A 12,233-nucleotide genomic window follows, 5' to 3' on the forward strand; every position below is an offset into this window, starting at 1 on the left:
AGCTTTAAATTAGCACTCCCATCAAGTGTTACACAAGAGTCATATTGACCAATGCAGCTGCACTTATACATAACTAATTGCTATTAATTAACCAGCATTATACCGAAGTGTTAGAATCATAACTGTTTAATAAGTTTTCAGTTTGATCTGTCTGAAATTTCTTAGAATTACTTCTGAGCCATTTATACAAAAGCTTTTTATCTAATGAACAAGAGCTACTTTTGCTGTTGACATTAGAGGGCAGTGTTGCCACAGCAGTATTTTATACTACACAATCAGCAGTACAGCAATATACTTTTCTTTTTTTAAAATAAAGCTTAATAAATGCATACACTTCAGAAAGTCAGCCACAATTTCCTGTTAAACAGTTCATTAAAAAAAAATGAACAAGAGGATCAAAATTAAGAGTCTGCAAATTGTTAACGAAAAAGAGGTTTCTAAAATAAAGAAATTTAAGGGATTTTTATTTGTAATAGTTGTCACAGATATTGCCCTTACTTCCTTCCCACTTACCACAGGGCCTCTCCTGCTTCGTCTTTCCAGCCATTCATGTTTCCAGGCTGGCATACACATTGCCTTGAGTTTCTCCCTGATCATATGCTCTTCTGGGCGGTCATCCATCTTCTGCAACCCCCTGAGGGTTTTTCTATTCTCCATGTCACAACTACAGCAAAGAAAAAAAATATTATAGTCAGATACAATTATTTTTGGTTAAGGTATAATACTACAGCATTCTTAAGCTTTGTGCCATCCTGTTATTCCTCTCCTTACAATGCAGCTACTAAAACGTTACTTCCAACTGACTGCAGCAAGCCTTTCAAGAGTTACAACTAATTTGCTAGTCTGCAGTTCACAGCATACCTGTTTTGAGTTGAGGGGTATTTCTTTAAAATGTACGTATTGCTTGTAACATTGGACATCCAGTAAAGAGGAATGTCTTGGCAAATATTAAACCAATACAAAAATTACCCTGTATGTCATGTCATCCACCAAAAGTTTCAGAAGTGTTGTGATGGTTCATGCATGCACTGGCAATTCAAATCTTGCAATTTCTATTTTAAAACAATTTACAAAATGAATATAAATTAATGGTGAAAAGCTTCCATCTTCATAGGATGCATAAGCATGGAGCTATGTATTTAGTGCCTCTTCCTATACATGAACTTTTCCTAAAAAAAGACGACTTATAAACTAATACACGGTATGCTTAAACTAGACACAGAAATAATGAAAGTAAGGCTAGTGTCCTTGAGAATTGCTTTCTGAGTGACTGATGACTCAAAAACACTTCAAGTCAGCTATAATTCTAGCAAAACTCACACCAAGTTTATATCTGTAAAATAAAAGTATAATCTGGGCTTGTGCTTTTTTGACCTACAGCAAAGTAGTTGCCTGTGATTGCTGGCAATAACAAAGCAGCAGAAAATTCTGTCAGACACTGAAAACCAAATATGAACAGTCTGGAAGATTTCCTGATTCTGTTGAATTATCTGCTAAATCACCAAAAAACCCCACATTCTTGAGCAGCAGTACATGATCCCCTTCCATCTTCTTGAAGTTAGCCGTCTTTAAAAATAAGCAAGCTTGATTAAGCCAACTCTCAGAATAAAATTTTGTTTCAAAAATAAAATCACAACTTCAAGTGGAAGATAAGGCTATATAATAATTTAGTTACAATGAGAAGCAGTTGCATATTTACATCCACTGCTTTCATGCATACAGTCTTCAACTTCTAAAACTTTTAGCTATATAGTTAAAACTACGTTTATGTACTGTATGATGACCTACAACATATTCCCTACAACATTCACTGCAATAAATCTTAAAATTACAATGCATTACTAAAGTTCATTTATCACAAATCTCTACTTAGAAAAATGAGTTTTCACTAGTCAGAAGGAGTAGTTGTGTTATTTTTTTTCTCTCATTGTAGACACAAAGGAAACAAAGCATTCTGAGACAGGAAATAACTCTTCCTGTTCAGTGCTGAAACATAATAAGCAGATGGATATTGTAAACAAAATTATTTTCTTTCAAGCAACATCTAAACCTACTGTTAATAACCAAATTTAGACACTGAACTGTCTAGCAATTAAAGACTTATAAATATTTATAAATAGAAAAACAATCCACTGAAGAATGAATGTTTTTTTCATAATTTAAGCATTAATGCTTGCTTAACTTCAAAACTAATGCAAGTGACAAGTTATTTTTGTCCCAACACTGAATTTCATACTATTGCTTTCTAGAAAGAGACAAAAAACTAGTGATTCTTCGTGAAAAACAAAGACATTACAGCAGCAGGTAGAGTCCAAATGGAGAACATGCCTAAAAGCTTAAAATAAGGGAAAAAAGCGTGCCCTATTGTCTAAAAAGGGCTGATTTTACATTTTTTCCTCAATCAAAAAAAAAAATCAGTTCAAAGACAAAAAACTTTGTCTGCATAAGAACAGTACAGCTCCAAAATAATATAGCTGCAAGTTAAAAATATAGTTACTCTGGTTTTTATATTAGTTATTCCATGGCATGAACCATCTGAGTTGCATGAATACTTTATATATAAGACAGAAAACACTATCCCAGCAGTGAAAGAATGACACAGTATTTCATTTGTTCATATAACCATGATTAACTTCCCAACTGATATAAAAAAAGTCTTTTAGAGGCCCTTGGACTTGAATTCATGAACAATGCAATATGACAGTGGAGGCTTCACTATCTGTACTTGTTCTCTAAAAAACAGAAGCAACTATCTTCCTCTCATGTGACAGCTAAACTGATCTACTCTTGCCTGCACAAAGAACTCCTGTGCTTTTCCTCTACGCAGGTGGGAAAGACCAACTGAGTCTGAAAGCTTTTGCTCAGTAAACTAGTTATCTTTTTGCAGAATTTAGTTATTGTGTGTATTTTTATAGAACACAGTTTCTGAAGTGTTCAAAAAACCTTCCTATTTTAACTCAAGCTTGGCTAAAACTATAGTTTACTAAATATTCTTATACTATCAGATCTGTGGAAAAAATATTTTTCCTGTGAATGCACAAAGTTTCCTGCATACTGCAGGACATCCTCATTTTGTAGCCTAAACCTACAGGTTTTGTTTATTTTTTTAATCTAAAGCAAAACACCTCATCTATTCTAGTCAAACTGAAGTTTGCCTACATGACAACAGCTGGGTTGCCAGTCCCCATATCACTGTACCTCAGCACACACAAAAAAATAATAAACCCAGAGTGTACTCCACTGAGGAGTTGATCCTGCTCTGATCCTGATATTCATACAGCAAAAGCTATTCTTGAGTCAAGGTAACAATGTGCTTAAGTGACTGCCATGTGGTACTTTATATGAACAGCAATGGCACAGCTAAGAAGTGGGCCAAAAGAAAAAAAAATCTCAGGGAATGTGCTAGCTTGGACCAGGGAGCCTGACATTTCTCAAAATCCCACCCTTCTGCTTTATCAGGAAGCAAGGATTTTGCTCTTAAATGTTTCAGCTTTTCATGAATCAAGCAAAAAGGATACATGGCATTTTTCCAGATAAAATTTAACTTTTAAACTCCCCCCCCCCCCCCCCCCCCCAGGCAGCATTAAGAATCTTTTAAATTCTTTTTATTATTAGTTTTAAACCATCAGACATCAGGTTGTGTATTACTAATCAAGAAATTCTGAAGAAATGGATCCAAATTGTAATTCTAAAGTACTGAGCAAGCTCAATAGTGTGATTACTGTTTTTAAATGAATAATCTTAGTGGTCTGCACATTAGTAATTGCATTGTTCACTTTGAATTATTTGCTTCGTGAACTATAAAACTAAATATACTAGAATTAATGTACTGCATGGAAACAGTCTAATGCAACATCTTGTGCAACACAGAAGGCAAAACTTTGTCCTTTGCTTCTGTGTCTTATTTTTGAAGACTTGCAAACAGTAATTGAACAGCTAGATTATTAACAACTGATTCTCTATGGATCAATGATACAATATTTTAACACAAGGTATGCAATACACATGTTATTTAGCAAAGTATCGTGAAATATACAAGCAAGTCTTATTTCTAATGGCTCAGTGAATTTAATACTAATTCTCCGCAAGTATTTTTCTTACAAAGGGCATATAACAGTATATGAAAGATGAATAGTAGCTCCAATCCATTTTCCTGTGCTTCTCAATGTTTAGAAACAGATGTCTTTGCTTCTCTATCTTATTTGGGCAAACGGCTTTATCCAATAGCCACACTGGACCAGATTTTATCAGCAGTAGAAAAACAGGAAAAAGGCAAGTTCTGAAATAGGGGAGAGTCAATTTACCAAGAAAAGGAAAGCTCTGTCTGAAATATCCATAAATATTAAATCGTCTGGAGGAAAAAAGTTATTAGCTGCTAAGTAATTTTTTTTTTTTTTAAACATTTGTCTGAAGCAAAGGTAACTTGCATACCAGCAGTGGTCAAAACATGGGTGACCACAGAACATACTCATGAACAAAAGTGGTCAGAGAGCAGCTCTATCAGAACAATGCGCTTAACAACAATAGGTTGTGAGAAGAGCAGCCCAGGGTTTAATGAAAAAGCACTGTATAAGAAATAAAGAATATGGGAGAAATTATATATTTTGCCCAGTGCAAATGTCATATATGGTGAAAATCAAAACTGGGGGCGAACTTAGATGGGATGTACAGAGCTCATTTTGGAGACAGTAAGCTAGAATTAAGAATATTGGTACCCAGCTACATGCAACCCAACCCTCAAAAGGTCCGAAGAACGGTGGGCTAGTCCAGCTGGCCTGGAGGAATGCTAGGAGCAGAGTTCAGCATGGGGAGCAGTGACAAAAAAAAGTTAGCCATTTGTCCTTGTTTAACCCCAGCCAGCAACTAAGCACCATGCAGCCGCTCACTCACTCTCCCCAGCACCCAGTGGGATGGGGGAGAAAATCGGGAAAAAGAAGTAAAATTCATGGTTTGAGATAAGAACGGTTTAATAGAACAGAAAAGAAGAAACTAATACTGATAATGATAACACTAATAAAATGACAACAGTAGTAATAAAGGGATTGGAATGTACAAATGATGCGCAGGGCAATTGCTCACCACCCGCCGACCGACACCCAGCAAATCCCTGAGCGGTGATTCTCCGCCCCCACTTCCCAGTTCCTAAACTAGCTGGGACGTCACATTGTATGGAATACAGTGTTGGCCAGTTTGGGTCAGGTGCCCTGGTTGTGTCCTGTGCCAACTTCTTGTGCCCTGGCTGGGCATGAGAAGCTGAAAAATCCTTGACTATAGTCTAAACACTACTGAGCACCAACTGAAAACATCAGTGTGTTATCAACATTCTTCGCATACTGAACTCAAAACATAGCACTGTACCAGCTACTAGGAAGACAGTTAACTATCCCAGCTGAAACCAGGACACAACGGGACTCATTTCCAAAACAACCTCATAGACACCTGGGCCAAAGAGCATGGCATTGAGTGGGTGTATCATATCCCCTATCATGCAGCAGCCTCCAATCCTTTTATTACTACTGTTGTCATTTTATTAGTGTTATCATTATCATTATTAGTTTCTTCTTTTCTGTTCTATTAAATCGTTCTTATCTCAACCTAGGAGTTTTGCTTCTTTTTCCCGATTTTCTCCCACATCCCATTGGATGGGGGGGAGTGAGTGAGCAGCTGCATGGTGCTTAGTTGCTGGCTGGGGTTAAACCACGACACGTTGTCTGACTCAATTCTTTATGGGGTGCCATGTTGCCACAAGACCTGCTTCTCAAGGCCCAAGAAAGTGTTCCGGGCAGTGGCACGGAGTACAGAATATGTTTCCAGCCATGCAGTGGTTGCTTCCACCATTGTAAGCGCATGTCACTTGCCTTGGCGAGTTTGTGGGAATGTGATATAGTCAATCTGCCAGGCCTCCCACTGTTTATATTTCAGCCATCGCCCTCCATACCACAGGGGCTTTAACCGCTTGCCTCGCTTAATTGCAGCACGTTTCACATTCATGGATAACCTGTGCGATAGTGTCCATGGTCAAGTCCACCCCTCGATCTCGAGCCCATCTATATGTTGCATCTCTTCCCTGATGGCCTGAGGTATCGTGGGCCCACCAAGACATAAATAGCTCACCCTTATGTTGCCAGTCCAGGTCCACCTGAGCCACTTCAATCCTGGCAGCCTGATCCACCTGTTGGTTGTTTTGATGTTCTTCACTGGCCTGACTCTTGGGTACGTGAGCATCTACACGACATACTTTTACAACCAGATTCTCTATCCGAACAGCAATATCTTGCCACAGTGCGGCAGGCCAAATGGGTTTACCTCTGCGCTGCCAGTTGCTCTGCTTCCATTGCTGTAACCACCCCCACAGGGCATTTGCCACCATCCATGAGTCAGTATAGAGATAGAGCACTGGCCACTTCTCTCTTTCAGCAATATCTAACACTAGCTGGATGGCTTTCACCTCTGCAAACTGACTCGATTCACCTTCTCCTTCAGCAGTTTCTACACTTGTCATGTAGGACTCCGTACAGCAGCCTTCCACCTCCAATGCTTTCCCACAATGCCACAGGATCCATCAGTGAACAGGGCATATTGCCTCTCATTTTCTGACCATTTATTATACAGCGGAGCTTCTTCAGCACGTGCCACCTCCTCCTCCGGCGACATTCCAAAATCTTTGCCTTCTGGCCAGTCCGTGATCACTTCCACAATTCATGGGCGACTGGGGTTTCCTATGCGAGCCCACTGTGTGATGAGTGCAATGCACTTACTCCACGTGGCATCAGTCACGTGATGTGTAGAGGAGATCCTCCCTTTGAACATCCAGCCCAGCACTGGCAGTCGGGGTGCTAAGAGCAGCTGTGTTTCAGTACCAACGACTTCTGAGGCAGCTCAAACTCCTTCATATGCTGCCAATATCTCTTTTTCAGTTGGAGTATAGCGAGCCTTGGAACCTCTGTATCCTCGACTCCAAAAATCCACGACACCTAACGGGGCCTGTGTTTCCTTTTCATTAGTCGGGGGAGACATAGCTGCTATTTTGTTGATCACGTCCATTGGGATCTGACGACGTCCATCTTGCCATTTTACTTCTAAGAACTGGATCTCCTGTGCAGGTCCCTTGACCTTACTTTCTTTTATGGCAAAACCAGCCTTCAAAAGGATTTGGATTATTTTCTTCCCTTTCTTAAAAACTTCTTCTGCCGTGTTGCCCCATACGATGATGTCAGCAATGTACTGCAGGTGTTCCGGAGCTTCACCTTTTTCCAGTGCAGTCTGGATTAGTCCATGGCAAATGGTGGGGCTGTGCTTCCACCCCTGGGGCAATCGATTCCAAGTGTACTGGACACCCCTCCAAGTAAAGCCAAATTGTTGACGACACTCTGCTGCCAGAGGGATTGACAAAAACGCATTAGCAATGTCAAATGTGGCATACCATTTGGCTGCCTTTGACTCTAGTTCGTATTGAAGTTCTAGCATATCTGGAACGGCAGCACTCAGCGGTGGCATAACTTCATTCAGGCCGCTATAGTCAACTGTTAATCTCCATTCCACATTAGACTTTCGCACTGGCGATATGGGACTATTAAAGGGTAAGCGAGTTTTGCTGATCACTCCTTGGCTCTCCAGTTGACAAATCAACTTGAGGATGGGAATCGGAGAGTCTCGTTTCGTGCAATATTGCCGCCGGTGCACTGTCGTGGTAGCAATTGGGACTTGTTGTTCTTCAACCCTCAGCAACCCCACAATCGAAGGGTCTTGAGAGAGACCAGGCAGGGTAGACAGCTGTTCAGTGCCCTCCGTCTCCAAGGCAGCTATACCAAAAGCCCATCGATACCCCTTCGGGTCCTTAAAATACCCCCTCCTGAGATAGTCTATGCCAAGGATACACGGAGCCTGTGGACCAGGCAAAATGGGGTGTTTCTGCCATTCATTCCCTGTTAGGCTTACTTCAGCCTCCAACGCAGTTAACTCTTGGGATCCCCCTGTCACACCAGAAATACAGATGGGTTCTGCCCCTTTATAATTTGATAGCATTAGAGTACACTGTGCACCGGTGTCTACTAGAGCCTTGTACTCCTGTGGGTCTAACGTGCCAGGCCATCGAATCCACACAGTCCAATGGACCCGGTTATCCCTTTCCTCCACCTGATTGGAGACAGGGCCCCTCTAATTCTGGTCAGAGTATCCAGTATTCACTTCTCGTAAAATTGGCTCAGAAGTCCCTTCAAGAGGATGAGAAATAAGATCAGCCCTTCTACTCTGTTTGGAAACTGGAGCAACATTTTTCCTGGTAGAATCCCCTTTTGTGGTGGTTTTTCCTTGCAGATCACGTACCCATGCATTTAGGACCGAGGTAGGTTTTCCATCCCGTTTCCTCATGTCCTCTCCCTGATCACAATGGTAAAACCACAGGGCACCTCGCGGTGTGTACCTTCTATATTCTCTCTCTTGGGCAGAAGACCGCTCACTCCTAATAGCTGAGACATTGATCCTTACAGGTAGGGAACAGGACAAATCCTCTTTGAATTGCTGGAAATCCTCAGACAGCATCTCCACAGCCGAAATGCAGGCTTGTAGGGAGGAGGAGAGATTTTCTTCGAATTGACGGAGTTGGCGAGCCACTTCATCCACTGTTGGTGCCTCTTTGTCTTTCCAGGTCATTATTGCCAGTGAGTTGGCATAGGACGATGGTGCGCTCCGTACAAACTTCCGCCACATGGGTCGTGTGCATTGGACTTCGTCTGGATCTTTGGGTAATTGTGGCTTGTCCGGGTCATAATGAATCATCTCTAGCACAGCAAATTCCCGCAGGTATTGGATACCTTTTTCCATGGGGGTCCACTTGCCTGATTGTCATATAACATCTTCCTTGAAGGGGTACCTTTCTTTCACACTTGACAGGAGTCACCTCCAGAGGCTGATGGCTTGTGTCCCTGAGATGGGTTGACCCTGGCTGAACACCAGGTGCCCACCAAAGCCGTTCTATCACTCCCCCATCCACAGCTGGACAGGGGAGAGAAAAATATAACAAAAAGCTTGCAGGTCAAGATAAGGACAGGAGAGATCATTCACTAATTACTGTCACGGGCAAAACAGACTCAATTTGGGAAAATTAACTCAATTTATTACAAATCAGCCAGAGCAAGGTAATGAGTAATAAAATGAAATCTCAGAACACCTTCCCACCACCCCTTCCTTCTTCCCGGGCACAACTTCACTCCCGGATTTCACCACCAAGCCCCCCCAGCGGCACAGGGGGACAGGGATGGGGTTTATGGTCATCACACGTTATTTTCTGCCGGTTCACCTCCTCAGGGGGAAGGCTACTCACGCTCTTCCCCTGCTCCAGCATGGGGTCCCTCCCACGGGAGACAGTCCTCCACGAACTTCTCCAACGTGGGCCATTCCCACGGGCTGCAGTTCTTCACGAACTGCTCCAGCATGGGTCCTTTCCACGGTGTGCAGTCCTTCAGGAGCATACTGCTCCAGCGTGGGTCCCCCACGGGGTCACAAGTCCTGCCAGAAAACCTGTTCTAGCCTGGGCTCCTCTCTCCACAGATCTGCAGGGTCCTGCCAGGAACTTGCTCCAGCGTGGGCTTCGCACAGGGTCACAGCATCCTTTGGGCACCCACCTGCTCCGGCGTGGGGTCCTCCACGGGCTGCAGGTGGATATCTGCTCCACCATGGACCTCCCTGGACTGCAGGGGGACAGCCTGCCTCACCAGGGTCTTCACCACGGGCTGCAGGGGAATCTTCGCTCCGCTGCCTGGAGCATCTCCTCCCCCTCCTTCTTCACTGACCTTGGTGTCCGCAGGCTTGTTTCTCTTACATGTTCTCACTCCTCACTCCGGCGGCAGTTTCTTCTCCGTCCCAACTTTTTTTCCTTCTTAAAAATGTTATCACAGAGGCGTTACCACTATCGCTGACTGGCTCAGCCTTGGCCAGTGGTGGGTCCGTCTTGGAGCTGGCTGGTATAGGCTCTCTCTCGAACACAGGGGAAGCTTCCAGCAGCTTCTTACAGAAGCCACCCCTGTAACCCACCCCCCCCCGCTACCAAAACCTTGCCACACAAAACCAATACAGTCCCTTTTCCAATTGCCTTGTCAATGCCACATTCCCTGGCAAGCGATCCCAGCTGCTTGGCTTCCCTATATTCTAATTCCAAGCTATTAGCCCTATTGTCCCAGCATCAGAGGAGCCAGGTAATAATATGCTCACCTATACGGTGGCTGAAATCTTTTCGCATATTCTACAGCTCACTCAAGGATAGGGACCGGGTTATTTACCTCTGGTTCTGCCTCTTCCTCCTGTTCTTGTGATGACCCTGGTTTGCCTTCATCCTTCGCCAAGTGAACTGATTTTTTTGTATGTTTCTTTTTCTGTACTGGGGCAACTGATACTGGTGCAGGTAGGTCCACTGGTTCAATTGCAGTACCGCTCGCTGGGTCTTGGATAACTGCAGTGTCTGTTGCCAAGGTTTGGGTAGCTGCTGTGCTCGTTGCTGGGGCTGGAGGGACCTCAGTGCCTGTTACCGAGGTTTGGGTAGCTGCCGTGTGCATTGCCAGGGCTGAAGGGTCTGCAGTGCCTGTCGCTGAGGTTTGGGTAGCCACAGTGCTCATCGCCTGGGCTGGAGGGGCCGCGGTGCCCATTTCCGAGATTTGGGTGACCACAGTGCTCATCGTTTTGTTGTTAGGTCCAGAGACCTTCTCTTCCCCTTGAGGGTACTGAGTGGTGTCGAACAGGGCTCAATAGGCATGGGCCAGGCCCCAGCACGTTGCAGTGATTTGTATCTCTCTGGAGCTGCCGGGGTGACAGCATACCTTTTCCAAATATTTTACTAGTTCTTCTGGATTCTGCACTTGTTCAGGGGTGAATTTCCAAAACATTGGAGGTGCCCACTTTTCTAGGTACTTGCCCATACTACCCCACACACCCTGCCACTCATAATTATCCAGCCTCGGGGCAGACCTCTGGGTGATCTTCTTAAATAGTTGTTTAACCTTAAACAAGAGCTGAACCACATTCAGGAGCATGCTAGTTCCTAGCAGTAGGGCTAGGACCGTGCTGGTCTCAACATCCCAAGGGTATTCAAATTTTTCAAAATTCTCAAACACCATCATAAGTGGACTGAAGGAAAAAGGAGAGGGGAAGAAAGGTACCCCACCCATAGACTGGCTTTCTAAGGAGGAAAGGTAAATGGTGTAATTATTAATAGTTTCCCGCAGATGGATCCCGCAGTATAAAGGTGACAATGCTGAGTGCAAATACCGGATTAATCCCACAGCCGATGACTTTATCATACCATAAACCAGTGTTATACCATACATCAAAGCGAAAACCTTAATCCACCTCCCACGGATGATAAGCAGCAGAAGAGGAACTACATACAGCAAGCGAGGTGATATATAACAGAACTTTAAAAACCAGAGCAACAACTCTAAGAACACATAAATCAACATAATGATCAGTGACTATTAGACTAAATATAATGAATGCTTGTAACAAATTTGTTTTAACAAGCTCTGGTCAGGTTTGTCATTATCTCAACCCTTCGGGCCCCAGGTTGGGAGCCAAAATGACTGCTGTGGTTTAACCCCAGCCAGCAACTAAGCACCACGCAGCTGCTCACTCACTTCCCCCCCCTCCAGTGGGATGGGGGAGAAAATCGGGAAAAAGAAGCAAAACTCGTGGGTTGAGATAAGAACGGTTTAATAGAATATGAAAAGAAGAAACTAATAATGATAATGATAACACTAATAAAATGACAACAGTAGTAATAAAAGGATTGGAATGTACAAATGATGCGCAGGGCAATTGCTCACCACCCGCCAACCGACACCCAGCTAGTCCCCGAGCGGCGATTCCCCGCCCCCACTTCCCAGTTCTTATACTAGATGTCGCATCACATTGTATGGAATACCCTGTTGGCCACTTTGGGTCAGCTGCCCTGGCTGTGTCCTGTGCCAACTTCTTGTGCCCCCCCCAGCTTTCTCACTGGCTGGGCATGAGAAGCTGAAAAATCCTTGACTATAGTCTAAACACTACTTAGCAACAACTGAAAACATCAGTGTTATCAACATTCTTCGCATACTGAACTCAAAACATAGCGCTGTACCAGCTACTAGGAAGACAATAAACTCTATCCCAGCTGAAACCAGGACACTATTCCCTGAAAAGTTCAGCTACTAGTGTTTCAGATAACTTCTGGCCACTAACATTTCCAGTAGTGTTCACAGTTTTTC

General features: G+C 43.4%; 2 protein-coding genes across 2 annotated transcripts in view; one reads left to right on the forward strand and one right to left on the reverse strand.

Moving 5' to 3' along the window:
- Positions 1–12,233, reverse strand: part of LOC126035238 (mitogen-activated protein kinase kinase kinase 1-like) — a 91,384-nt gene that overhangs the window by 32,778 nt on the left and 46,373 nt on the right. The window contains exon 2 of the mRNA XM_049793505.1: positions 514–664. Within this exon, the coding sequence (XP_049649462.1) occupies positions 514–664 (151 nt within the window). The remainder of the gene's footprint in view (positions 1–513; positions 665–12,233) is intronic.
- The window catches only part of LOC126035380 (NAD-dependent protein deacetylase sirtuin-2-like), a 195,036-nt gene that overhangs the window by 6,095 nt on the left and 176,708 nt on the right, over positions 1–12,233 (forward strand). The gene's annotated exons all lie outside the window — the stretch shown is intronic.

The sequence above is a fragment of the Accipiter gentilis genome, chromosome W, assembly GCF_929443795.1.
Source record: "Accipiter gentilis chromosome W, bAccGen1.1, whole genome shotgun sequence".
Lineage (NCBI taxonomy): Eukaryota > Metazoa > Chordata > Aves > Accipitriformes > Accipitridae > Astur > Astur gentilis.